This window comes from Meleagris gallopavo, chromosome 2 (assembly GCF_905368555.1).
Source record: "Meleagris gallopavo chromosome 2, MGAL_WU_HG_1.1, whole genome shotgun sequence".
NCBI lineage: Eukaryota > Metazoa > Chordata > Aves > Galliformes > Phasianidae > Meleagris > Meleagris gallopavo.
Window position 1 is genome coordinate 53391669 of NC_139405.1, and position 25670 is coordinate 53417338.

General features: G+C 35.1%; 1 protein-coding gene across 12 annotated transcripts in view; it reads left to right on the forward strand.

The window, feature by feature from the left end:
* REPS1 (RALBP1 associated Eps domain containing 1) overlaps positions 1–25670 on the forward strand; it is a 64838-nt gene that overhangs the window by 22740 nt on the left and 16428 nt on the right. For 10 of the 12 annotated variants that reach the window (XR_014881377.1, XR_014881379.1, XR_014881378.1 and 7 more), the window contains exons 4-9: positions 8421–8574; positions 13696–13823; positions 14272–14434; positions 14734–14797; positions 16028–16182; positions 20915–21036. Coding sequence is in view for 9 of the 12 variants with exons in the window: in XM_085217179.1 (XP_085073305.1) it covers positions 8421–8574; positions 13696–13823; positions 14272–14434; positions 14734–14797; positions 16028–16182; positions 20915–21036 (786 nt within the window). In the remaining 3 variants the exon portion in view is untranslated. The remainder of the gene's footprint in view (positions 1–8420; positions 8575–13695; positions 13824–14271; positions 14435–14733; positions 14798–16027; positions 16183–20914; positions 21037–25670) is intronic. The other 2 variants (XM_085217178.1, XM_085217183.1) reach the window with 1 other exon arrangement.

The following is a 25670-nucleotide window of genomic DNA, read 5'->3' on the forward strand; positions in this document are numbered from 1 at the left end:
ATGCTCTTTCCTGGGCAGATTTTATAGAGAATCAAGGAACTTTGAAATGTTTCTTATGTTCTCTCATTTATTAATCTCTTTGGAGTAGTCCAGGCTAACCCAATTGAAAACCAAAACATAAATTGGCAGAGGCCATCCATAATCAGTGATGGTCACTTCCTTCTAGACTGGAAGTGGAGACAGTAATGAAATGAGCTCTTACAGTAGATTTGAAGATAGCTTGTTTTTGTTTGGCTTTGAGGAGGTGTGTTTGAAATACAGTTCTAGAGAGGTCTATGATCCATTTATCTGATGATGGGATTTTAGGTTGATTGGATTTTTGAGGGTTTTTTTTTTTGGTTGATTTTTGGTTGATTTGTATACTTCTATTCATTTTTGAGTTCTAGTGAATGACTGAAATTTAATACAGGAATCTGTCCTGGTCTAACTTCAAAGCAACAAAGTCTAGTATTTGGGATCTCCAAGTTCTGACAGAAGCCGCGTATTCACAAAGGCATATGAGGATCCAAATTTCAGTTTGCTGACTTGGCTTTTTTAAGCAGCCTGGTATCTCTGTGCAAAATAAAGGAGCCCTGTGTACAAGTGCTTTGAGAGATCTATACCAGAAAATAGTCTCTTGAAGTAAATGTAGCTCAATACAGCATTGAGTCCAACAGTTTTAAGTTGTATTTATGGTTCAGAACATCAGGGAAGTACTGTCAGATTTTGTACCCAGTTATAAAACTACCTCTTCTGTTGTTGGTTCTTACGTTTCTGACTGTATAACAAGTCTGTTCAAGCTGCCCATCTTGGTCTAATGTTTATTTTTGGGACATTATGTTAGAGTGGTACAGAGGATTTGAATCCCCTTAGACTGAGAATGGGATTGGTACCCCCCCAGGTTTCTCACTTAACCATATAAATACTAATTGTTTGAGTGGGTTGGTTTTTTTTTTGTTGTTTTTTTTTACCCCAAATAGATAATAAATGACTAGAGGACATTTTTTTTTCCTAGAAATTGCTGATCAAGTTGTCTTTACCTGGAGATAATGCTTAGATTTGTTATATGTAGAAGGAGGTCCAGACAATGTTACATGCCATCTTTTTCAAGATCAAAGTTACTGAAGGTTGAGAAGCAAATTATAGCACATCATTTTCCTAGAGGTCACTTTTATTTCTGGAGGAATTAAAGTGTCTTGTGATTATATACTTCACTACCAGAGCTTGTCACTTAGTTGTTAGATACTCTAGTAGTGACTCTGAAATATGATTTATTTTTTTTCCTTAAACTATATACTGACTTTGGCAATATACCTGCCACTTCAAAGTGCTTTGATTTCATGAAGTACTCTGACTAAAATATTTAAGTGAAATCATGTACTGTCTTGGCCCTGATCTTTAAAGGATGGTTACATCCATGTGCCATTTTCTATGTTGTGAAATGTCACACGGATTAATATTTCATAATTACAAGTAGCCTATGTAAAAGAACTTCATTTAGGGTGTTGTGTGCTGAAATATAAAAAACTTTGATATATTATTTTGACAGTGTTATTATTATCATTGATTATTTGGAGCTTCACTCAGATACAGCAAGGTATCAGGAAATTGAAATCAAGTTCTGTTTCCAGACAGCAGCTACAAATGAGGTTTCTTTTACAGTAAGTACAGGGCAAATGCAGGAATATTGTTTTTTTCTGTTGCTATTTCTGTGGTGAGATTTTTAGTTTATAATGGTGTTATGTAAATGGAGCACTAGTCAGAAGTTTCTATCTTCTCTAATATTGCTGGTATGCATAGTAGATAACAGAAGTCACACTCAGGAAGCTACTGAACTGATTTTAAGAGTAAAGGCAACTAAGAAACCTTTACTAACTAAACGGTGTGTTGACTGCACACCTTACTGGACATAAAACACTGGGAGGAAATAGGTTTTTCTACTGGTGTCATTTCTTGTTGCCAAATAGACAATAAGCAGATCAAAACTTCTGCTGTCATTGTGACATCTGTATGAGCAGTTTTGTTCACATGGTTATTTTAGTCATGGACTGTATACATAGTTTTGTATGTGGGTAATGGCAGCTATACTACTAAACTTTTAAATTAGGCCAATCTTGAGAAACAGGATTCTGCCGAGTTCTTGTGCATTTTTATTTTTTTTTTAAACCTCCTAGTAAGTTTAGGACCTTTTGATCCTTTTAAAACATTTTTAAGGGACTAATAAATGTTCTGAAACTCATTTCATAGGAAATACTCCCTAATCAAAATGTTGCTGGCTGCTTCCTTCTTCTAAAACTAATTTACCTATGACTAAAAGCTTTCGGTATCAGTCTGTTAGATGCTATCTTTGCATGCTTTGCATTTTGTTGTTAAAATCAACAAGCAGATGATTTTTTAGTGTCTTTAAATGTGATCCAGATAGTGAGCCAGGTACCACTTTAGGATACTTTTACTTAGTTTACAGCCTTTTTCAGGAAAGGGACAGGAACTAGATTGAATTGGTAAAGGCTCTAGCAGGTAAAAACTACGTAGCAAATGCTATAAGGTGAAACATTGCTGTGTCCAGATGAAAATAAAATGTAAAATTGAAGGTATGCATTTTTCTTATATGTGCATTAAGCATAACACTTAAAAAGCCAGATTGTGTTGAACTATTGCTATATCAGTGCAGCTCAAAATTGGTACACATGGATACTGGATCACTTCAACATTTGTAACTACATGGGAAGTTGTGGGGTATTTTTCTAAGGTTTGCCAATATAGCATTTCTCTTAAATTTTGTTTAGTAGATTGAACAGGTAATTCCAGATAAAAATATATGGTATTAAATAAATTGCTTAGGAACATAAAGCTGAGAAAAACCTCTTTTGTCACTGAGTCTGAGTTGTTATTTTGCAACTTGGATTTATGTATTAGTATTCCAAATGTTGGAATTCTCTCTTTTGGCACCACACTGAAATATACTGAAGTTCAGGTCAAATGTTGTGCAATTCCTTGTCTAGAAAATCACCGTTCCTCTGTTGTCATGTGCAATTGTAATAGATAATTATTTTTAAAAAACAATCAGGATTCTCTTTTAAAACAGACATTTTATCTGCACTGTCAGTGTTGGGGAAAACTGTTCCTGCATCTTAATGGGAATATGGTGGAATATTAGTGGGAATTTAGAATTCCCACTTAACTCTCCTCAGGTCAGGTATTACTTGTTATTTTAACAACTTTGTCTTTTGTGTTTCTTGCAGAACGCCACCAGTATTTACTATTCATTTTGCTTGACAAAATCTGTAATCTGTTTTGTTTAACAAAATAGCTCACGGTAATCCTTGTAATCCTTCTTTGCCCTTGATCCAGTTTGAGTTTATTCTCATTGAAATTGCCTGACCAGACTTACAGTTCTAGTTTCAAATGAGATCTCACCAGTATTAGTATTATTTCATAAATTACTTCCTATGAGTTTCTCACCTCATACGTCTTAGCAGCTGTGGAGAAAGCGGATCTGTCATATTGACATAATAGTGGTCTGACAGTTGAGCTATGCATCCAGTCTTCTACTTTCAATTGGTTGCTTCTCATTATTCGTTTCACTATTAATTTCTATTCTTTGAAAAACTATTTTGTACTTGATATTTTGATAGTGTAGTTATCTTTGTCCTCAAAATAATCTATTCTTATAATGCCTCCTTCACATTTACTGTCAAAGTTCATTAGTGTGCTTGTGTGCATAAGCATTTACCTGCAGTATCAAGTTTGGTGACTCCCCAAAACAGTCTTTCAGCAGCATTATTAGAAAATTCACTTGTCATATGGTTCTCATGCTACTGTGGTTCATTCTTTAGCCATTTCTTTTGCAAATTAGATTCTTGTATTAAACTCCAGATTATTGGAATTATCTTGTATGGCACCACAGTGAAGTATAGCAAAGTTCAGGTTAAATTCAGCACAATTCCTTGTCTCAAAATTTTTGAAGAAACTTGAGTAAAATTTCCGGTGCTGTGATTTATCTCCTCTCCATTTATCTCTGGGTTTTTAGTTGCCTTCTTCAAAACTAAAACTTGTAAGACTGTTGAGGTCCAACAAGTTTCCAGTTGGCTGAACCACACCTCCCAATCTAAAAAATGTATAGTGCTTCATGTAGAGAAGCTCACATTGAATCTTGAACTATTTTATTCTTCAATATGAGTACTAGTTGATTACAAAACCACGGGTTCTGCAATGCAATTACCATCTCTAGCACAATCTTTCTTCATAATGGATCTGTTCCCTGACTCTTATGCAGGCTGTGTGGTGTCAGGACCTGGACCACAACACCCTTAGAGCTACCCTTCGGATACCATGTCTGGCTTCATTGTCTCTGGAGTTCTCCTTAGGAGGCTTTCTTCTGGCCTGAGGTGTGAGATCCAGGAAAAGGTTTATAATCCCTTTTGACTCATGTATGCTTGCAATTTCCTTTTGAGGTTGAGATCACTCCAGTGTTGCTTTAGTACGGTATTGTGTTGCCTTACACCAGTTTGACTTACATTCACTACAGTTCTTCTTTTGGAACCATATAACACCTTTTTTTGATTAGCACCTTGTTTTTAGTTACTGCTCATCATTCCAAAAAGGTCCAAGTTCAAGCCTTTCATAGTGTTTAGTAATTCCAATTTAACAAAAGTCATGATTTTTTTTTAACAACTAAGGTTAAATTTATTATTTTAAATGTAATTTTTTTTTTAAGATGAATTACTTGATTTTTGCCTGTTAACTGTAACTGTATTTTTTTTATAATTAGTTGCTGGATTGATTTAAGGTTAAGATGTTGGTTAACTATCTATCTCAGCTTGCTTTTATTTACATCTCTTTATCTTTTCCGCAATGACGTAGCAATGAATAAGATAGTAGAAAGAAGAATGTTACAATTACTATTGCTTTTATTGAGTTCTGCTTGGATAGAAATTAAATCTTGTTCTAAATGTTTTAATGGAATTGCTATGAAAGTGTTAAAACAGTTTAGCAAAATAGGATTTTAATAGTAGCTAATTTAATAAATGATACATTGACTACAGTATGCAGATGGGTAAAATTGCTAAAGTTCTCAAAGAGATTAGGTGGGTAACTTCTGTTAAATATGATGATATTGAACTACTGAGTTATCATTGTCCTGAAGTTACAGATCTGTTGCAATTGTTACATATTAGGATTTGGAATAGTGCTCCAGGTGGGTACTGTATCCTAATGCTCTTACGAAAATTTAGTCATGGATATTTCAGGCTTTTAAGGTTAGTTCCTTTAGTAATAGATTGGATGGATGAGAATGAACATACCATCTTCTCAACTGCAGCTTATGCTCTCATAAACAGCATATTTTGTGAGTTTGTACAATTGAGAAACAAAGGTTGTTTAAATGAAGCCTGTTTATTAAAGCTGGAACCCTGGTGCAAAATCAAAGCAAAAACTTTGTACAACAAACCCCACTTTCTTAGGCATGAGTGTATTAAAGTTGTAACTTCTTTTTATCAACTGAAGAGGCATGTATGCACCTAGTAGCTCACGTATATACACACACACACACACGTGCTGAATTAACCTATATGTAGTTCATTTCAGTAAATCTTTTCCATGATTATTACTGTGTTTGAGTCGATGTTTCTACAGTTCTCAGTCTTTCCTGGCCTGCATCTTCCTCCTTTACACTTGCATCTAACCATCAGTATTTTGGCTAAGCCATTTATATATATAATATACATTTTAAAGATGTTCAAATGCCTGCGGCTTCTAGTAGGCTAGCTCAATAGCTGTGAGGAGTGGTGGGAGGGAAGGACTGGGGTTACACGGGGATAAGATGTTGCCACAGTAATGCTATGTTAAATGGGTTGAAAATGTTTTGGAAATGTCTCATAATGAAGTTGAAGATGTGGCAAGTCCTTCCAGAAGCTTTTTGACATCAGATTTGCATATTTTCTTCTGTTTAATAATTTTGAAGTCCATAAGCTGAAGCTCCAGATTAATTGTGGGAAATCTGTAGATGTTTATAATTCTGATATAACATTGACTGGTACATTGAGAACAAGGTTAACCATTATGCTTCTCTTGCTCTTTGTGATCTGTTTACCTTCATTACCTACTTTATAGAATTGCATGGAAAGCAAGTGTTTGGAAGAATAAGCTGAAGATCATATTTACAACAGCTTGAACATTATGACTGAATAGTGACAGTTGTCACCTTCCTCAAGGCAAGGCTGCTTCACGAGGGCAGTGTGTGAAAAGTAGATGTTCACATCCAGTTACTAGAAGTACTGAATGGGTTTCCTTTATGTAGGCTATCGTGCATCTGTCTGCTTCAGGATTTCTTCTGTGTCCTTTTGGACCATCTAACTTTCTGGAATAAAAATACCAGAGCAAATGAAAAATGTCTGTGACCAAGCATAGCAGTCCCTAGGTTTACTCATGGTCTTTAGTCTAAAAATTCAAATATCTTTAAAAACTTTTTTGATTTAAAAAAATATCTTCTATACCAGTGGAAAGAGGGAGCTTGTCATTATCATCAGTGATGTATCATCATGGCTCTCCAAAAACCTATTGCTCTGTTGTTCTGAGTGGACTAACCATTCAACCTCATTTCTAGCTTCCAGAATGCCATTTGCAGCTTGGAAGCTAGAAATGAGATTGAATGGTTATTCCTCTAACCGTACCCTGGCTCCTTCTGATCACTGTCCCATGTACTATCACTTATAATTTCTTGTCAAGTAAGATGCTAAGAAGCAGCAACTTCAGGCAAATTTCAGAGCAGTGAGTAACTGCCATAATAATCTTGACTGGTAGAGATATTGTGGAAAATGGTGACTATGCCATTGGATGGTCCATGAATTAAAAATGTAAATGAGTTTTTACTGCTCTCAGCCACTCTGTAACACTGTTTGCAAATATATGTAGGCGTCAGTTTAAATACTCTCAGTGAAATACTGGAAATGATGTGGTCTAGGAGCTTTAATTGAAGAAATCTGACTCAATGGTCCTGATTTTTAGCAAATACCTCAATTGCAGAATCGACCGTGCTGGCCCCGTATCCCTGGGAAGACAGAAATCAAAAGAAAAGAAATGGGAGAGAGAGGTTACATCAACACATTAGAACCTAACCTGTCATCATGATCTTTAAACTTTGTTAAATGTGTGTTGTTTTAGAATGTATGTTGCTTGGAAAAAAGCTAGTTTTATGGCACTTTGACTTTTAGTTTTTTATAGATGTAATGTTGTTGTTATAAGACAAAATGGCCTTTGAATATTTAGCAAAGTAAATCAGGTTTTGGGAATCATGTGGAAACCTACAGTCAATCTGTCTGTAGTATTTGATAGCACATTAGCAGTTGTTAGGAAGCTATTTCCTGGGTATATTTGTGTGGCTTTTAGTTTATTTGGATAGCTGTCTTTGAAACTAATAGGAGTTATGTTATCGTATACATTCACATGTGTTAGTAAATCCTTGAAATTATTTACAGTGTGTATCTTGTGGGTGAATTGGAAAGGTAAATAAAGGTTATATCACTTAATATAATCAGGCAAAAGAGTTCCAAACATATATTTTTGTCTACTGCTGAAAAAGATATTGAGATTTTTAGCACATTTACTTCCCAGGAAATTCAGAGCTGAATCTTGCTATCTTGCTGTACTGCTTGTACTGGTTTTCACCTACCCATTTAGCTAAAGTTGAGAGGCATAGCAAACTTCTATGCTGTGAATACTTCACTTTGTTCAATTTATTTCTTTTGTTATTTTCTTCCAAGTGGAATTATCTGTTGATCTGAATGTCTCATGAGAACTGATACATATGTGATTCTATTTTCCTGTCTGTTAAGGGATGAAATAGAAGAATACAGTGGTAAAGAAAAGCCTTAAAATTAGGACAGAACTACCTTCTAACCTGTGCAACAAAGAAATATATCATAATGGGCATAATTATTTGGAAAAAAAATACATCTACATTTTTTGCACATTTAAAAATAATGTCTGCTATGTTTTTCAGTGTTTAATTTGGATTTCTTTTTTAAAAGAAGATAATTTGGATTATGAGTCACTTGATGACAGTTAGGTATGATCATTGCTTGTATAATAAATAACTTTCTTTTGAGATCTGGGTTCAAATGCAACTTTTATCACAAGTGAAAATGAGTTTTTTGAATAAGTTTCTTTTGAAACTAAGTCATTTAACTTGGCATTGCTGTTGTCCTGAGAATGCCTGCTTAGTTGTGTGTTTTTTTTGTTTTTTTTTTTTAAATGAATGTGTCTGGTGCTACTTATGCTGTACCTGACATCTGTTCCCTCATTTTAATAAGTGCTGAGATTTGTCTTTATCCAAGTATATTTTAACTATATTGATGATTGTTTCTAGAAATTATGGTTATGGATAGGCTTTTATATATTTAGCTATACAGTACAAAACTTAAAAAGTTCCTTTGTTTTATTAGGAGTCCACATCTCCAGTTGTTTCACCACAGCAATCCCCACCAACCTCTCCACACACATGGAGGAAGCACAATCGCCATCCCAGCGGAGGGAATAATGAACGACCTCTTGCTGGACCTGGGCCTTTTTGGGCTCCATTTAGTGAAGCACAACCAGGTATAAATGTCTTCTGTCATGCTTTGACCATAACCCAAAGTTGTAGAATTTAAGATGGTGCATTTCTGTTTTCCAATTCTGGAAACTTGGTTGTAGATTCAAATCTTCATGCTGGTGTCAGCATTGTGGAATCTGTGGCTTTATTTGTGACAGATCTGTTTTTCAGCGTAGTACAGAAAATGCTTAGTTTGGAGAGAGGGAAGAGTATTAAAGTGAAAAGTTGTAATATGAAGCTGATGTCCTATTGACAGGAGATGCCAGCACGCCCAGAGATACGAGCAGCTCAAAGGAAGGAGGCAGATAATGTATTATTTGAATTGTTTCTGATGGATCAGATGATTTGTTGAAAAAATTAATTCTCTTAACGTTTTCTTTAAAGTTCATGTAAATGTAGCTGAAGCTACTGTATCTCAAATGTATCAAAGTAAAATCATTTGTTTTCTCTGTAGGTTAACCTTTTTTGTTCTCTTCATTTAAGGTGAAGACTTTCGCTATTGTATCACTGTGCTCTGGTGGCAAAAAGTTTTTTCCCTTAAAATCTTAAATATGAAGAAGTTCTGTTTCTTTTTCTGATAATCTGCTCAATTTAAAACACTTGGGAATAGTGGAGTAATAGTAATTAATGTGACATTTATGACTATCAAAAATGAAACATTTTATAAATTGTAATTTCAGATTGAGGTGTGGTTTACTGGTTTATTTATTTCAGTCTTGGTATTTCCAGGTTGATCATTCAGTATATCCCCTTTTAATTGTTATAAGCATTCATAGAACCAGGTATTCTGTTGTTATAATTGACTGAATAAAGAAACGAAATGTATCTTCAGTGACATTTAGAAATTAAATTGGTTTTATGCATGAGTTGATGTAGCTGTTTTTAATATTTTCAAGTACATGTTAGTCAATTTAGAATAAAAATAAATATTATTAGTTTGCTCATTGCATATGCAAGCACTTCTAAGGCATTAGCCCAGGTGTTTAAACATGCTGTTAGTGATTTTTCAGCAGTTTCTTTATTTGATTTTTTTTATTTTCCTTTGCAAAGTTTAGTTGATCTGGTTTTATTGCAAGGTGAAATAGAAGTTTCTTTGGTAGCCTTTTTCTCATGTGCACAATCAAGTACTACTGGAAGGCATGGAAACTACTCCATTGAAGTGTTCAGTACTGCCCTTCAAAAGTAAAGTTGTAATACCATGTTAATATTTCTTTTTGGCTGGGCTTTCCCTGTGATGTCTATTAGATAATATTTTCAGAAGTCTGAAAATATCATACTGAATTAGCTCAACATACTTGAGTTTTATATTCCATATTTAAACATATTCTCAGTGTGTTTAAAGTCATATAGAAATACTGTATAAGAATGATTGTCTGTTCTGCCAATGCTAAGGGTGGACTGGATTTACATATTTAATAAAAATTGGCATCCTTGTTCACTGGATGATTCTATCACACTGTATTTTGTTGATTTTCAGCTGTTGCAGACAGTTCTTCATTCTTTTTCCCTCTTCAGCCTACATTTTAAAGAGCTGTTTTTGCAGAAAAACAGCTGTTCTAACATTAAGGTGCAGAACAAGACAGATTTTTGGTTACTTACCTTAAAATCAGTTCTGTGAACTCATCTTTATTTTGAAATAAGATGTTTTTGAATAATCAGATAATTTGCAGGTGACATTACATTATTTCACTAGGGGACTTACGGCAGGACTATCTCATTTCACTTGTGATCCAAGAAACATAAGAACCCAGGTCTCTCTGCTTCTATTTCATAGTCTGTAAAACACTGAGAATAATGGTAGATAACAGAGGTCCCATTTCAAAGCATGAGGCTCTCAAGTGTGAGCGTGATTCTGTTAGATCTAATTAATACATAGCATGAAATGAAGTTTATGGTTAGGTTAGGTCTCACCTTTGAATGTCTGTCAATTCTATTAAAACCCACGTCTCTCAAGTCTTCCAATTGTTTAATTTGCATTTAAGGTAAAGCTGCTAAAAATCACATTATGTCTTGGTTCTGACTTGTGTCTGATCTGTCTGGTTCTTCTCCTAGATTAGTTTTCATGGAACGATGAAGTGGGTAACTGAACCCTTCATATTATAAGGTGTTGTGGGTTAACCTTGGTAGATGCCTAAGCAGCATACACCTTCACATTCTCTCAGTGGGGTGAGGAAGAGGAAAGGAAGAGTAAAAGCAGAAAAAAAAAAGAAAAAAAAATAGCTTTATGGTTCAAGAAAAAAACGTTTAGTAAGTGAAAGAAGTGAAAGAAAAGAGAAATTATTCAAAGACAGTCACCAACCAGACAGTTCCCAAGCAAAAGATGGCTGATGCTAAACTACCTGTCCTTTTTAATGTTTTATTGCTGAGCATGATGCTACATGGTATGGAATATCTCCTTGATTAGTTTGAGTCATCTGTCTTGTGTCCCCTCTCAGTCTTTGACATACTCCCCAGTCTGTTCAATGAGGGGAGCAGAGTAAGAAACAAGAGGCTTGAGGCTGTGCAAACACTGTTCACCTGTAGCTAAAATATTGGTGCATTAATCAGTGTTGTTCTGGGTGCATATTTAGAGCATAGCACCATATGAGCTGCTATGAAGAAAATGAATTCAATTCCAAGCAGACCCAATACATAAGTAAACAGAATTAATGTGAAATGAGAATCTCCTGTTCCTGGAGTTACAGAAGAGGATAAAATTATGTTCATTTCAACTCATCTTACATTCCAGCTTCAGTATCTAGAAGTGTGCTGACCATGAGAAACCTGGGAGAAAGAATCCTTTCTCCTGGCTTAACTTCAAATGGTTGTTGAGTGGTGTGTCAGAATAGAGGCTAAAAATTATTTTAAGTTTCATCATCTTGTAATTTGTTTGGACTGGAAGCAGAGCGGAGCATTTGTGTGTAGTTTATGCTTGTAGTATGATTTTAAACTAGTCAAAAAGATTAAATCTTCTGTTCAGTCATGGGACCTCTGCCAGCTTTTTTTGGTGTTACCTTCAAGTTTTATTTCAATGTCTTGAATATGCGTGAGAATTTGCAGCTTCAAGCCGTGCTGATTTATTTTCCTCATTGGGGGCAGTTTTGGTATGACTCATGGAATCGGCAGTCTAGAAACTTCATGGACAGAAATGGAGAATATCTATTGCATAACAGTTCATTTCTCTCTTTAGAGTCCTAAGGCACTGAATGGTCCTCTGTCTCCTACTTAATACTTCAGTAATTACTGATACTTGGCCTTGTTTAAGGCAGACACGGTTATTAAGGGAGGGAAGAGCTCTAAAGCATTTTATTATTGTGCTTGTATTGGTTTTATTCCATCACAAATTAGTGGTAAGGAGTGCACTTGGTAGCTCACAAGGTTACTTGAAAAATGAGCTCTTATAAGATAAACTCATACTTTATTTAAAAGTACAAGCAGCTTGTTGTTTAGATAGACCACTTATTATATTTATGTTTGTAGTTTAAAGTGAAGGGGTAACTTTTATCCCACAGGAGATTAGATCATCTTCCGAATTTAACGATGTGGTGGCATTCAAGCTACAGCAGAAGGATGAAGAGCAGCCACAGGAATTCAAGTTATGTCTCCATAGTAAACATAGTGTTTCTTCAACTAGTCCTAATCTGATATCTGATAGTCAGTTTTAGGCATGCTCTCTATTCAGAGCACTTTCAGTGGTGTTCTCTGATAAAAGCACGCAGGCTTTTGAAGTGATTGGCTAACAGCTCATAAGTGCTGACTGTTCTGAGTCTTCCCTGTGACTATTTTCTTCCACTTTCACCTCTACCTCAGTGGTTCCCAATCTGGTTTTTCTAGTTTGAGAAGAAACTGGGGCATGATTATATCTAATTCAAATGTGAAATAGATGTTGTTTTGATGAGTGAGAATTGAGTTATTGGCTGTTTTTATTTCATAACTATGTATACATCTAGGTGTCCACAGTTAGTAATAGTCTTTTTATGTGTGTGTTCTTCAGCCTTCCCACCCTATGTCGTAAAAAATCTACATAACAAGAACAGTAAAACAAGTGTTCTTGGGATGATTGAAGGGGGAAGGAGAAAGGAAATAGCTCTTGTAGTATGTATGAAGTACTTGGAAGTTATAACAATTTGGTACTACTGGTATCCCTGTTGCTGTGCTAGTACTACCATGGAGAAAGTACTGTGCAAATAGGGGTACAAACTTAACTGCAGTAAAGTTGTTTGAACAAATCAAGGCAGGAATAAAATCCAAAAACAACATTTTGGTAATAATGTCAGTGGCTGAGGGGCAGAGGAGGAAAGCTGTTTTAACACAAGTAAACTTGGAGTGTAGCATTTTCATAGGAGGAATGGGAGGGATTTGCCTGATTCTCATTGTCTGCTTGCTCTGTGCTTAGAGAGCAAGTGGAAAGAAACTCCAAAGCTTTTTGGTATGCTTCTTTGTGAAGTGTTAGAGTTAGACTAGCTGCGGAAAAACTCCGAGGCAAAAAGAACTGTCAGTCTTATTACCTCTGTTCTCAGGAGTTTTGGTTACAAGTCAAGTTTTGTTAAGGAACTGTATGGGTGCCTTTTATTATTATTGGACTGTATTAAAGCAACTGACTTCATTTAAGAATGAATTAGAGAAAAAAGATCTATGCTGAAAAGCCTGATTTTTTTTTTTTTTTTTAAGAAGAATTTCCAAGGATATATTCTTTGAGTAACTAAAAGCTTAAACAAACAAACAAACAAAAAAAAAAAACTTGCATTCTGAAATCTTGTGCCACTTTTAAATAACTGTCAGTACAAAAGCTTATTTCAATGAGGAGAAAGCACTGAGTATTATTTAAGATGCATCAAATGTATAAAAGTTTAAATTTTGCATATGTGCAATAAGCTCATTCCTCACTTCTGTCTTTTTAGTACAGATTTAACTTGTCCAAATACAGAAGTCTAAAAGAGTTGTCAGGAGGTCAACAGCATCACCTTATGCAATTTGGTTTCAGTTTTCTTCACCATTTTACAAGCGTGTCTTCCTGGTGGGAACCTGTGTTTCATGGTTGGAATTTTTTGGGCTGCTTTCTGTATCTGTAGTTCTTACTCAGTTTTTCAGGTTTCTGTTTTTTGTTTCTGTTTATTTGAAAAAAGAAATGTTTCTTCTACTTTCAGGCTCATCTACTTCTAGTGATCCCATATGGTCTGGTCATTCACCACCACCTCACCAAGAAAATTGGGTCAGTTTTGCTGATACCCCACCAACCAGTGCTCTTTTAGCCATGCATCCTGCTTCTGTCCAGGTGTGACACTTTATTGGTATTTAATTTGCGTCATTCAAGTGGTTGCAATTCATTTTTTTATATATATTTTTCACTGCAGATGTTTACTGTGTAGCTGTGCTGTAGTCTGTTCAATGCTATTTACTCAAAAGATACTTCATATGAGTGATGTAGTTGCAAGTTACTAATTTTTTAAAATGTCAGCAATTATGAAATATTTGTGCTTAGCTTCTTTGTGTATGTGCCATGTTGTTTTCTTTGCTTACATAACTGCAATCATTCCTACCCATTTGTATCCATGTGCAAAAATACCCTGTCACTGTCCTGTAGATGCACTATGCTGATAGTTTCTTGTAGTTTTTAAACTACTGTGAGATTTAACTATGCTTTACTTTTTGAAGGCAAGAAGTTGAGAATTCATAAGAGCACTTTAGGTAGATAATACTGAGGAAAAAATATTTCATTTCAGGACCAGACAACAGTACGAACTGTAGCATCAGCTACAACAACAAATGAAATTCGTAGGCAATCAAGTAGTTATGATGACCCCTGGAAAATAACTGATGAACAAAGGCAGTATTATGTTAATCAGTTTAAAACCATTCAACCTGATCTAAATGGATTTATACCAGGTAAGTTACTCTTTAAAAAAATATAATTGTGGGTGCAGCAGTTCTGGTACAAAGACTTTGTTGGGTACTTAGGTTTGCATACCATTTCAAAGAAAGTATTGCATTTTAGTGATAACATTCTGGTAAACTGCAGTGTAATTCAAGAAAGGACTTGAAACCACTTTTCACTTCACCTCTGGAAATTAGTGCCATTTTTCTCTAAACCTTTGCTAAATAGCTTATGTCCTTTACCATGAATCTGTAAGTCTTCTGATGATTTAAAATAGTTCAAGCATTAAAAACTTATTGTAATTTTTCAGGATCTGCAGCTAAGGAATTTTTCACTAAGTCGAAGCTACCTATTCTTGAACTGTCCCACATTTGGTAAGTGTGGTGTGTTTTGGGATAGCTGTTTTGAAAGATCACAGCTATCTGTTGTTATCTAACCATCTCCTTACTAGAAGGTGTTAAGTAAAGTTTCACTATTATACTGTGTTCATTTCTATTCACATTTATGCCAATATTTTAGTGGTTTTCAATGGGTCTAGGTTGATACTTTAAGCAGCATTCTGAGCTTCTTAAAAAAAAAAAATTAAACACTTCAGAGTAAGAAGTACTTGGTTTGAAATTTTATATTTTTAAAGATGCATTTGAATATAAATTATAAATTCCTTATTCCTACGTTTATTTGAGTCTCAGGACGGAAGTTAAATAAAATATACAGATGTGAATATTTTGAAATGCATTTAGAAGTACTTCATGATTGAGCTTTGGTTTGGTATAGATCTTAGAATCATAGAGTGAATTGGGTTGGAAGGGACATTTAAGGTCATGTAGTTCCAACTCCCTGCTATAGGCAGGGACACCTCCCTCTAGACCAGGTTGCTCAAAGTCCCATCCAGCCTGGCCTTGCATGCCTTCAGGGAGAGGGCATCAACAGCCTCAATGGGCAACCTGTTCCAGTGTCTTCCACCCTCACAGTAAAGAATTTCTTCCTAATATCTAGTCTAAATCCACCCTCTTCCAATTTAAAGCTGTTTCCTCTTGTCCTGTCACTACATGCCCTTACAATAAGTCCCGTCCCCTCCGCTCCTCCCCCAGCTTTCCTGTAGGCCCCTTTCAGGTACTAATCTTTTCTTTCATTCTGTTCTGGAAAATATATATATATATATATATATATATATCATTGCATGCTAATGTTAATTGACTTACCTTGAAAGAATTGAACTTTCATCAGCACAGTGATTTCTAATTCAGATATTTTCCAATTTAATTGAAAATAAATTATGATGCTTTGGCACTATCACTGTAAGAAAGTACTAGCATACCAAAATCTGATACCAATAATGTTATAATACTATCTTAAATGCAGAGAAATGGTTAAAAAAAAACAAACAAAAAATTGGAGAGAGATAAGTGGGTTTGGATCTGCTCTTTAACCTCTAAGTACTGATAGTAAAAACTTTGGAGAATAGAGCATGGAGGGCTAATATGGAGTGCTTAATAGGCAAAAATCAACTATAGGCTGCATTCTTTCTTCTTCCAAGTAGCACAACAGAAATATGTCTTTTGGAAACAAATTTGGTTTCATTTATAGTAAGTTCTCCTTTCTAGGGAACTTTCGGATTTTGATAAAGATGGTGCACTGACGTTGGATGAGTTCTGTGCTGCCTTTCATCTGGTAGTAGCTAGGAAGAATGGATATGATTTGCCAGAAAAGTTACCTGAAAGCTTAATGCCCAAACTGATTGATTTGGAAGACTCAACAGGTAAGATACATTTCAGCACCAATTTTGCTATTTGCAATTGATAGCATAATTAAAGTTACAGTATTTCAGGAGATACTTGGGGGTTTATAAGTGAACAAGCATATTGCTGTACTTGGTAGAAGATGAATCAGTGTGCAGTTTTTTAGAAACCATAATTGGTCTTCAGAACTAATCTAAGCGAATGTTTCTCTAGGGAGATGTTATTTAAGAATAGTATATGTGTGGTCTCATTTTGACATACAGCCTGTTTCCTTTATAGTTTATATTGTGGCAGTCTTATTTTCCTTAGCTATATTCACAATTAGACACTTTATTCCAAATTCCCAATCCCAATGTACTTCAGATTTGATTTCAAATGAATGTTTTGTCTGCCCTAATTTCTAAAAACAGGGCGTTTGTTTCTAAGTCTTGAAACTACTTAAAAATATTCTGAGATATAATGTCAGAGGTAGGACGAAAGCACATGTAAAAGTGCCATTTAAAAGTGGAATGGTTTTGACCATCTTTCATTTTTATTTTTAAACAGATAAAGGAAGCAGAATACCTATAATCTACTTTGTAAATACGGTATTTGCAATGAACATTGAATTTTTATAGAACTTGAAATAAATTAACTTCTACTGAAATTAACTTGAAATACAAATGATTCCTCAAAATTCCATTGTTATCATTCTTGAAAATGTTGAGTCATTCAATTTTTATTAGTTAATAAAACTTGAAGCCTTTTTACTTTGCTGTCTCTTACCAGCTTATGTTTAGAGGAAGTTTATTTTTAGGTGCCATTCATTATTGATGAATTCTGTTACATTTTTTCAAAAAGTCAAAATTTAATGACTAGAAAAAAAACAAACATTAAGCAATCTTGGCTCTGGAAGGTGCACAGCTGGGCGCACAAGTATTGTGGTTTTCTAGCACTTTATCTTCTTACTAAATATTTCAACAGAGAGGAGTCCCTTCCTACTGTGTGTGTAGGATGTCAGAGACTTTCACTTGGCAATTATTGAGAAGCTCTTAAACTAGATAGTGTGGCTCTGCTTTAATAATTAAACCATGTTTTTTTCACTCAGCTCCTCAGCCTTTCAGCAGCAGCCAACGTCAGCTGTAGTGTTTTCAGTATGAGTAAGCACATTACTATGGCAAAGACATTCATAAGAATTATCAACAGTTATCTAAAAACTAACCACTCTCTTGTTATGTCCAGGTGATTGCCAAGCAACTTCTCGGTAGGAAATAAAGGAACAAAAAACCTATAGTTACAAAAATGTCTAAATTCATATCTGGTTTTCTACTGCTTTGATTGACATAGACAGCATTGAGGATTTTGTCATATGGCTGAAGTGCATTGAAAGTTTTATTAATCAGACATGAAACCAAAAAGTGTTAAGCGTCCATTTTTATTGCACAGGCAGCTGTGATAAAATTTCAGGAAGTGCAGAGTTGTCTTTAAGTGTGAAGAAAAACTACTTCTAAAAGTACTGAATGTTTTTCCCTCTTATCTTAAAGGAATTTTGCTTTGTTCTGATGAGCACTGAAAGATTATTATGCTGTGTATACTGCGCTTAAAAATAAAAATACAGAAATATAACTGATACTTGATTCTTCTGATGATTTTAAAGGCATTGATGAAAAATAATCTGCAAACTTGTTGCATTCTATGCTATCAATTTATTTCTTCTTTATTAGGGCCTCTAGTTTTGGAAACAACTAATCTTTTCTAGTACCTGACATGGATTTGTCACCAGTACATGTACATTGAATTAATTATTTAAGGGGAGGTTACTAATTTGGCTATAACTTCACTTTTAATTACAACAGTTCAAATTCCAATTTTACTATTTTAATCTATAAGTTACTAATAGGTCTAAGTGCAGGTTATTGTATATGTTAAGCTGTCTGCTCAACATAAAGACTGCAGTTTAAGCCTAGGAAGATCAACCTGTTTTTATGATGCTTTTTTTTTCCCATAGAAGGTATATTTTGATAATGCTTGCATCTGGACAGCCTTCTCAGGAAGTGTAAAGCAAGGCACTGGAATAGCTTTTTGAGTGTTGTATTTTTTTCATGTGATACAACTTTCACACACAGAAAAGAAATTGTTGGTGTAGTAATCCTCATCTACAATGGAGGTATCAATGTGCATATCATGCTTTCAGACTGTTTTAGAAGGGCAATTACTTGATTTTTGTTTTCTTTATTTTGATAGAAGTTTAAACTTTTCAGAGTGTAAACAGTGTCCTTTTGTTAGAAACTCTTTCCTTAATCACTTCACTTCTGTGCTAGAAATGCTGTCTCTTTCCATTTTGATTTTGAACCAGTGGCTAAGAGGAAGAGAAGTAACAGTGCTCTCTCTAATACTCTTCTGTTTGGACTGGCACGGAAGACTCTTGCCACTTAGTTCTGGCAGCTGCTCCTGCTTATGTGAATCTGTGACCAAGTGCAGGTGTTTCAAATCCTTTACTATGTTGGTCTTGTCTGACATCTGCTTTTGTGACCAGAGATGCATTTCTCTCACATGGCATAGAGCTGTTATGCAATATTACATTTGTCTGCGCCCCTATGGAATTGTAAAAGAACAATTTTCCAACGAGGTGGTTATATCTATGCTGACCTGGGGAAATAAATGAGACTTGAAGTTCTTAGAACACTTTGGTAATTCCACAATAGACTTGAATTGGGGTTAGTATTTTGAATTGGATCATATTATACAAAGAAATCTCTGATTGCAACAGCTCCACTTAAGATTTAACATTGTGGTGTGGTATTTCTAAGTAAGTTATGTCCACTTTTCAGAATGAGTCAAATGTCTGTGTGAAAACAACCTGTAGAAGGAAACTGCACTGAAATAGGAGAATGAAGTCAGTTGTACAGATGCTTCTCTCTAAGTCCTTAAACATGTATTTTATGTGTTATAGCACCCGTCTTGATGAAATTTATGATCTGCAGCTGACATGAACTGTTTTCCAGTTAAATCAATTTTATCTCAGTTTATAAAAATTAACAATCAATTACAAAACTTAGAAGTTTTTGCTTTCCTGTAAATTTGTGGTGTGTTTTTTTTTCTGTTCAGTCTGCTCTAACAATGCCATTTCTTTCTACGGAAAAACAAATTTTCCTTCTGTTAGATCTGATATTTTCCTCATTAACAGAAAATAAACCCAGTTTTTGCAAGAATACTTAATTTCTACAGGATATTTTTCTTAAGGTTAAAAATAATTTCATAATTATGTCTAAATAAAAAGATTTGTTTTCCTTATTTTTATAGAAAATAGAACTTAAAAAAAAAATACTGTATATGAATTAATTTGATGCTTTCGGATTATCATTCATAAGGAATCTGACATGCATTTTCATATTTAGTTACCTATTTACTTTTCAGAAATGTCCGATCAGTTTTTCATGTAGATATCTGTAAATGCCTTGAATTGCAATATTGAATAAATTGAATAGCCATACACCCTGTCCACAGCAGTTTTCCACCTTTATCTTTTGAACTTACATTTAACTGTAGTTCAGTTATCTAGCATACCACTGTTGAATGAGAATTTGGAGTGTTTTTCAACTCGCTGTTCACTTCATGCTTCAAAGCACTGAACATGCAACATACATTCCCCAAACATTACCACTGGCATGTTAAATTTAGCATGTTAATTCTGTGTAGTGGTTACAGTGTGTCATCTTGAATTGCTGACATCATGCTGCTTTTAAAGATCATCTTGGTATAACCTTGGTGTTTTTTTATTGCCAGAAGTTTTTTTTTTTCCTAAAAAAAAGTATTAGATACAGCTTCTATCTTGAAAAAATTGTAAAGCAATTTTTCCTGCAGGACAGTAGTACAAGATGTTGGGTAGGCACTGGGTATAATTTTGGAAACGTTGAGTCTCAACATTGTGTCTGCTATTTACAGAAAGTTTGAGACGTTTGAAGCTTCAGCAGGTTACTAATTTCTGTGTTGCTATTGGTTTTGTTTTGTATATCAGTAACACTTTAGCCTCTAATGGCCTCTAAACTTTTTTCTATGTTTCAGATATTCCTTTTAGGCTGTGCTTATTGCTTTCCCCAGCAGCGCTTTGAAGACAATAGGCTGTTGTTGGTTTTTGATGGTGCAGTTGATTTTCACTGATTTCTTTTGTATTGTATATTACCTTGTTCAGAGTTCTTAATTATTTTGTCTACAGACATTCTGTTAGTATATCTAGCTACTTATCAGTTGTTTTTTCACCTATTCCTGTTACAGTTTCAATTTGTAATCTGAACTTCAGTTTTTGAGGCTTCCAAGGCATTGCTTGCAGTTTGTATTGTGAGATGTAGCAAATTAGTTGATGCTGTAAGCAGCATTTCATTGTCATGAGAATTTTTAATCTGCTATTTACCATTAGGTTACCCAGTTCTCTTTTAATTAGAACAAATGTGTGCTGCATTATGAAAAACTGTGCAACTTCAAAGAGGGGAGGCTTTCTGCAAGGAATTCTATTTGCTGAAAGCCCAGAGAAAACTAGAATTACAATAACAACATACGCTTGCAAGGAACAGCTGTCAAGCCGGTTCAATTTGCGAGATGCTGTGAAAGAAAACATCATAAGGGGGTGTAGCACCTTTAATTCAAATCAGTCTGTTTTGTCTGCGGAAAAAGTGGAAATAAGGGGCACTTTCGAATAAGATACAAACAGCCTTTTTGAGAATAAAGTGAATGCTATTAATGATTTTTGACTTACAGTGATTACTTTCATTTCAGAAGTTGGGGAACAAACCGGTGAGGTTGGTTACTCCAGCTCTCCAGCAGAAGCACCTCCAAGCAAGTCTCCATCAATGCCATCCCTAAATCAGACCTGGCCAGAATTGAATCAGAGCAGTGAGGTTAGCACTTCCATCCACGTTATTTAATTGCCGCTGTCAATATCTTAAGTTGTGTGAACATATTTAGTTCGTAAGTGGATTGTTTATCACCAGTTGTGAATGCATTGACAAAAACTCAAGGAGGACAATGGACGCTAAAACACAGAAAGGTTCTGTACATTTTAAATTGTAAAAATGTTACCTTTACAATTTTTCTGCCTCATTGGGAGGTGAGAATTTTTAAAATGTAATTAATAGCAATTAAGCTTCATATTCATCACTAAGTGATCTCTTCTCATACTTCAACTTCAGTTGATTTTTTTTTTTTTTAATTTCTCTGGGTGCTTTCTTTTTTGTAACTCTGAAGGATCTTATGATCAAAACTTGCACAAACTTCAGAATAAGCTTCTGACTTTATCAGGACATTGAGCTAGTTTTACCCTGAAATATAAAATATCTCACCAGTAATACAGAGGCTCTGGGTTTCCTTCAGAAGCGAAGTTGGATCTCAAGCCAATAATTTTAAAATTAAATTTTAATTTACAATGTTTGCTGTTCCTTTCTACGGTTATTCTCTTAATTGTTATTTGTGTCTGTATTTACTATATATGATTACTTAGATGGTAGGGGGTTGTATTTTGTCAAAATTTGAAAGTTACCGAAGAAGATTTATTCACAGATGCCCACTGTTTACAAAGCCCGTAAGGGTTTAACTCCTAGAGTTTGTTTTTGATTATATGGAAAAAAAAAAAAAGAAAAATATGAAAGCCACTTTGATGATTTAATACTCTGCAACTCTTAAGAAGTATCTAAAACTTTAACATCTAAAATAGCCTTTTCAGTAAGAAACATGATAATACTTGGCTATGATAGAACTTTTTGTGACTTCATTTCATGGTTAGACTTAAAATGCATAGAAGATTAGTAGTAAGAAACGTAGACAAATCAAAACAGAATTGATGTGAAACAGAAAATAAACATTTTTTTTAATGATTAAAAATGATTATATGATTTAATGATTTTAATGATTAAAAGCTGAGGAAATTTCCTGCATCTATCAGGAGGAAGGACTTAGTAAGAGTCTACCTTTCCTTTTAAGGACAAATGCAAGCCTCACAGTGGTGCCTTTACCAGATAAAAAATACAACATATAATGATTCTTTGTTCTGTTTGACAGAATGACTCTTAGACTGCTTGTAGAAGATATGCTTTCTAGTCAAGTGAACAGATAGTCAGTCGTTGCTAGCAAGGAGAAAATGTCTGCAAATATATTTAAACTTGCATGATGTATTCCATCATGCTTACAATGAAGAGTCCTAATTTGGTAAGCTGCATCATAGTTGAACAGATTTTGTATCTGCAATTCAAACCAGTTGAATAAGAGAATTGCAGTAGCAGAACAAAGTTGCTGATATTGGTTGTCAGCCAAAATCTTCTTTACAAAACTGACTTTATCTGTTCTGCTAGACAATGTGATATTTTCTTTTGAAAACCAATTCAAACTCGTAAGAAGTTTGGAAAAATTTTCAGAATAAATATATTACCAAACATTAACTATACTAGGAGTTAAATGTTGAGAATTTTTTGTTCTAATTGTTCTGATTTCTTAGCTGTATTGCTATGCATGCTTGCTTTGCAACATTTTCTTTCCAGCATGAATCAGGTCAAAGTCCTCAAGGTTTTATTGCCATGAAAAAATTTCTGGTATTACAGCAGGCACCAGTCTGTTGTCTGTTTCAATCTCTTATGACTGTCATCAACAAATGAGTTGCTTGCAAAGCTATGCAGCTTTGGATGAACTACCTCTCCAAGAAATCTGTGTCCCAGTTAGTTCTAAAAACATGGGTTACTCTGTTTTTTCTAGCTCACAATTGATTTTTATACTCCAATTCTCAAGTTCAGGTAGTGTAAGCTCACAAAGTATGGACCAACTTAAAACTTTAAAATAAAGAACATTATAAAAATTATATAGATTAGATAGATGCTTGCTTAACAGTCTTGTCTCTACAATCTACTGATCTGTTGTTTCTCACTTCAGGAAACTTTTCCTTCCAGTTTCAGTGCTGGTGCTGCAGACACTTCTGAGAGTTTAAAAAACTGGAAAGCCTATTAAATTTTCATTGAAAGCAGGTGTCATATTAGCTTTGACACAGATGTAGTGTCTTTGGAGTTCACAAATGTTTCAAATATTTAGATGTTCTTTCAGTAGTAGTTCAGCTTGTTGTGAGTTCTGCTTTTTAGTAATTAACAATTTTGTGGTATTTTTGAAAGACCTTTGTGAGTCTCAAAGACAGGCATTTTAGTTTCAACTAACGGGACATTTATCCTAGCTAATTATTGCTCTTTGATCTTACTATTTCAGATATAGTCCAGTAGGCACTTAATATAGTTTACAATGTAGCAGGGAGTTTGCAGTGACTTGTTTCTGGTAGTATCTCAAGATGGATGAATGAAGCATTAACAGCATGGTCCTTGGTTTAGTAGGTGTTGATGTTCATCTGTGTCTAGCTACAGACCCCAAGGGCAAATAGTAAATGCCCTGCAGTATGTTTTCAGAGGAGTAAAATAAGAAGTAAATGTAGCATTCATTTTATTTATTTTTTTACGTGCACATAAATATTTAAGCATTTGTTTTAGGTATAACATAAATGCTGTATGCCTTTATGGAAGTTTTGAAAAATTAAGCAGCAAGATTGCTGTAAACAAAACGTCTGTCTGTATAACTAGTAATATTGAGGACAATGGCAAAGTCAAGTTTAAAGGGCAGTTTAAAATATATTACTGTATGTTTCATGATGATGAGCAGCTGTGTAAAAGCAAGAAACCAAAATGTGGAAAAGGCTGACAGAATTTGGCTGCTAGATTTTTTGGTTTAAGAAAAACTTTGTAGCACTTCTTGCAGTGCCACTTCTTCATGATTGGGTGGAGTACTGCAAAAATGAGTTGATTACTATATGGAGTGGGATGCAGCATTTAGGAAGGGAAAAGCTTACATTCTTGCTAAAAAGGGGTAGTTTTGTGGAAAAATACCAGCTGAATGACATGTCATAGTCTTTGCCTTTGTTACAAAATAGGACTCCTCTGCAAGGAACAGCACCACACATGAAGGGTCTTAAAACTTTAGTGAGTCTTGTTCTGATTACGTTCAATTCATTTCAGCTGACTGAAAACAGTTATTTAGGAATTTCCATGAAGACCTATTTCTAAAGTACTACTTTAGGCTACTTTCACATATTGGCCATTCACAGAATGTGTGAGGGTTGGGAGGCATCTTTGGAGGTCATCTAGTCCAGCCCCCTACTAAAGCAGGTTTCCCTATAGTCGCTTACATAGGAGAGCATCTGGGCAGTTGTTTAATATTTCCAGGGAAGGAGACTTCACAAGCTCTTTGGGCAGTCTGTTCCAATGCTCTGTCACACTCACAGTGAAGATACTTTTCCTCATGTTATATGGAACTTCCTGTGTTCCAGATTGTGCCCAGAGCCCCTCATAGCCTATAGCCTGGCCTCATCCACTCCCACCCACTAAATGTTTATTAAACACTGATAAGATTCCACCTCAGTCTTCTCTTCTCTGGGCTGAACAGTCCCAGGTCTCTCAGCCTTTTCTCATATAGGAGACGCTCCAGTCCCGTAATCTTTGTGACCCTTCACTAGAAATTCCCATTCATTCTCAAACTGAGGAGCCAAGAGTTGGACACAGCACTTTAGATGAGGCCTCACCAGGGCAGAGGAGAGTTTGTTCTCAAACTGAGGAGCCAAGAGTTGGACACAGCACTTTAGATGTGGCCTCACCAGGGCAGAGGAGAGGGGGAGGATCACTTTCCTTGACCTGCATGCCCTCTTACCTTGCAATGTCTCAACCCACTGGATGCCTCCAAGTAGGTCCCTGAAGAGGTCAAAGTTGGTTCTCCAAAAGTCCAGCATTGCAATCCTACATGGAAGAAAGAAGGCAGTAAGTTCCTGAACTCCGCTGTCTCATGTTTGCTACATCCAAGGCTGATCGTAGCCTTTGCATTCCCAACCAGGCCTTTCTTATTTGTATGAACAAGGTCCAGCAGCATATCTTTCCTCATTGGCTCCTCCACCGCCTGTCAGAAAGTTACCTTCCAAGCACTGCAGGAACCAGACTGTGTGTGCCTGAATATGGCTCACTCATTCATTCACTATGGTTTCATGTAGGGGAAAGCATGATATTAGGTTGACTAACAAAATATACTGTGCTCTGTATCATCTGAAAACATACACGTTGAGGTGGGACAAGAATATTGATTTGTTTTCATGACCATACTAATATTTTAGTCTCTGAGTGCTAAAAATCTTCTAAAAATCTTGTTTGAAACTTGGCTAATATTTGTTGTAATGCTAAGATATGTTTAACGATTCTGTAGTGATTTGTCATTTAGTTTCTGGATCAGATTAATTTTATGTATTTTCCTACTTCGTTGATCCAGTTGTGACAGTATTTTAACTTATTAAGCATGAGAACTCTTGACAACTATGTGTTGATACAGCTTGCCTATATCTTGTAAAACTGTACTTAATTTGCATTTAACAATCACTGGTATGTTTGAATTTAATTCTTTGCCTTGTCAGTGATTCAGACTTGTAAAAATACTCTTGCTGAATAGAATCATTTCTTAGGGGTTGCACTAG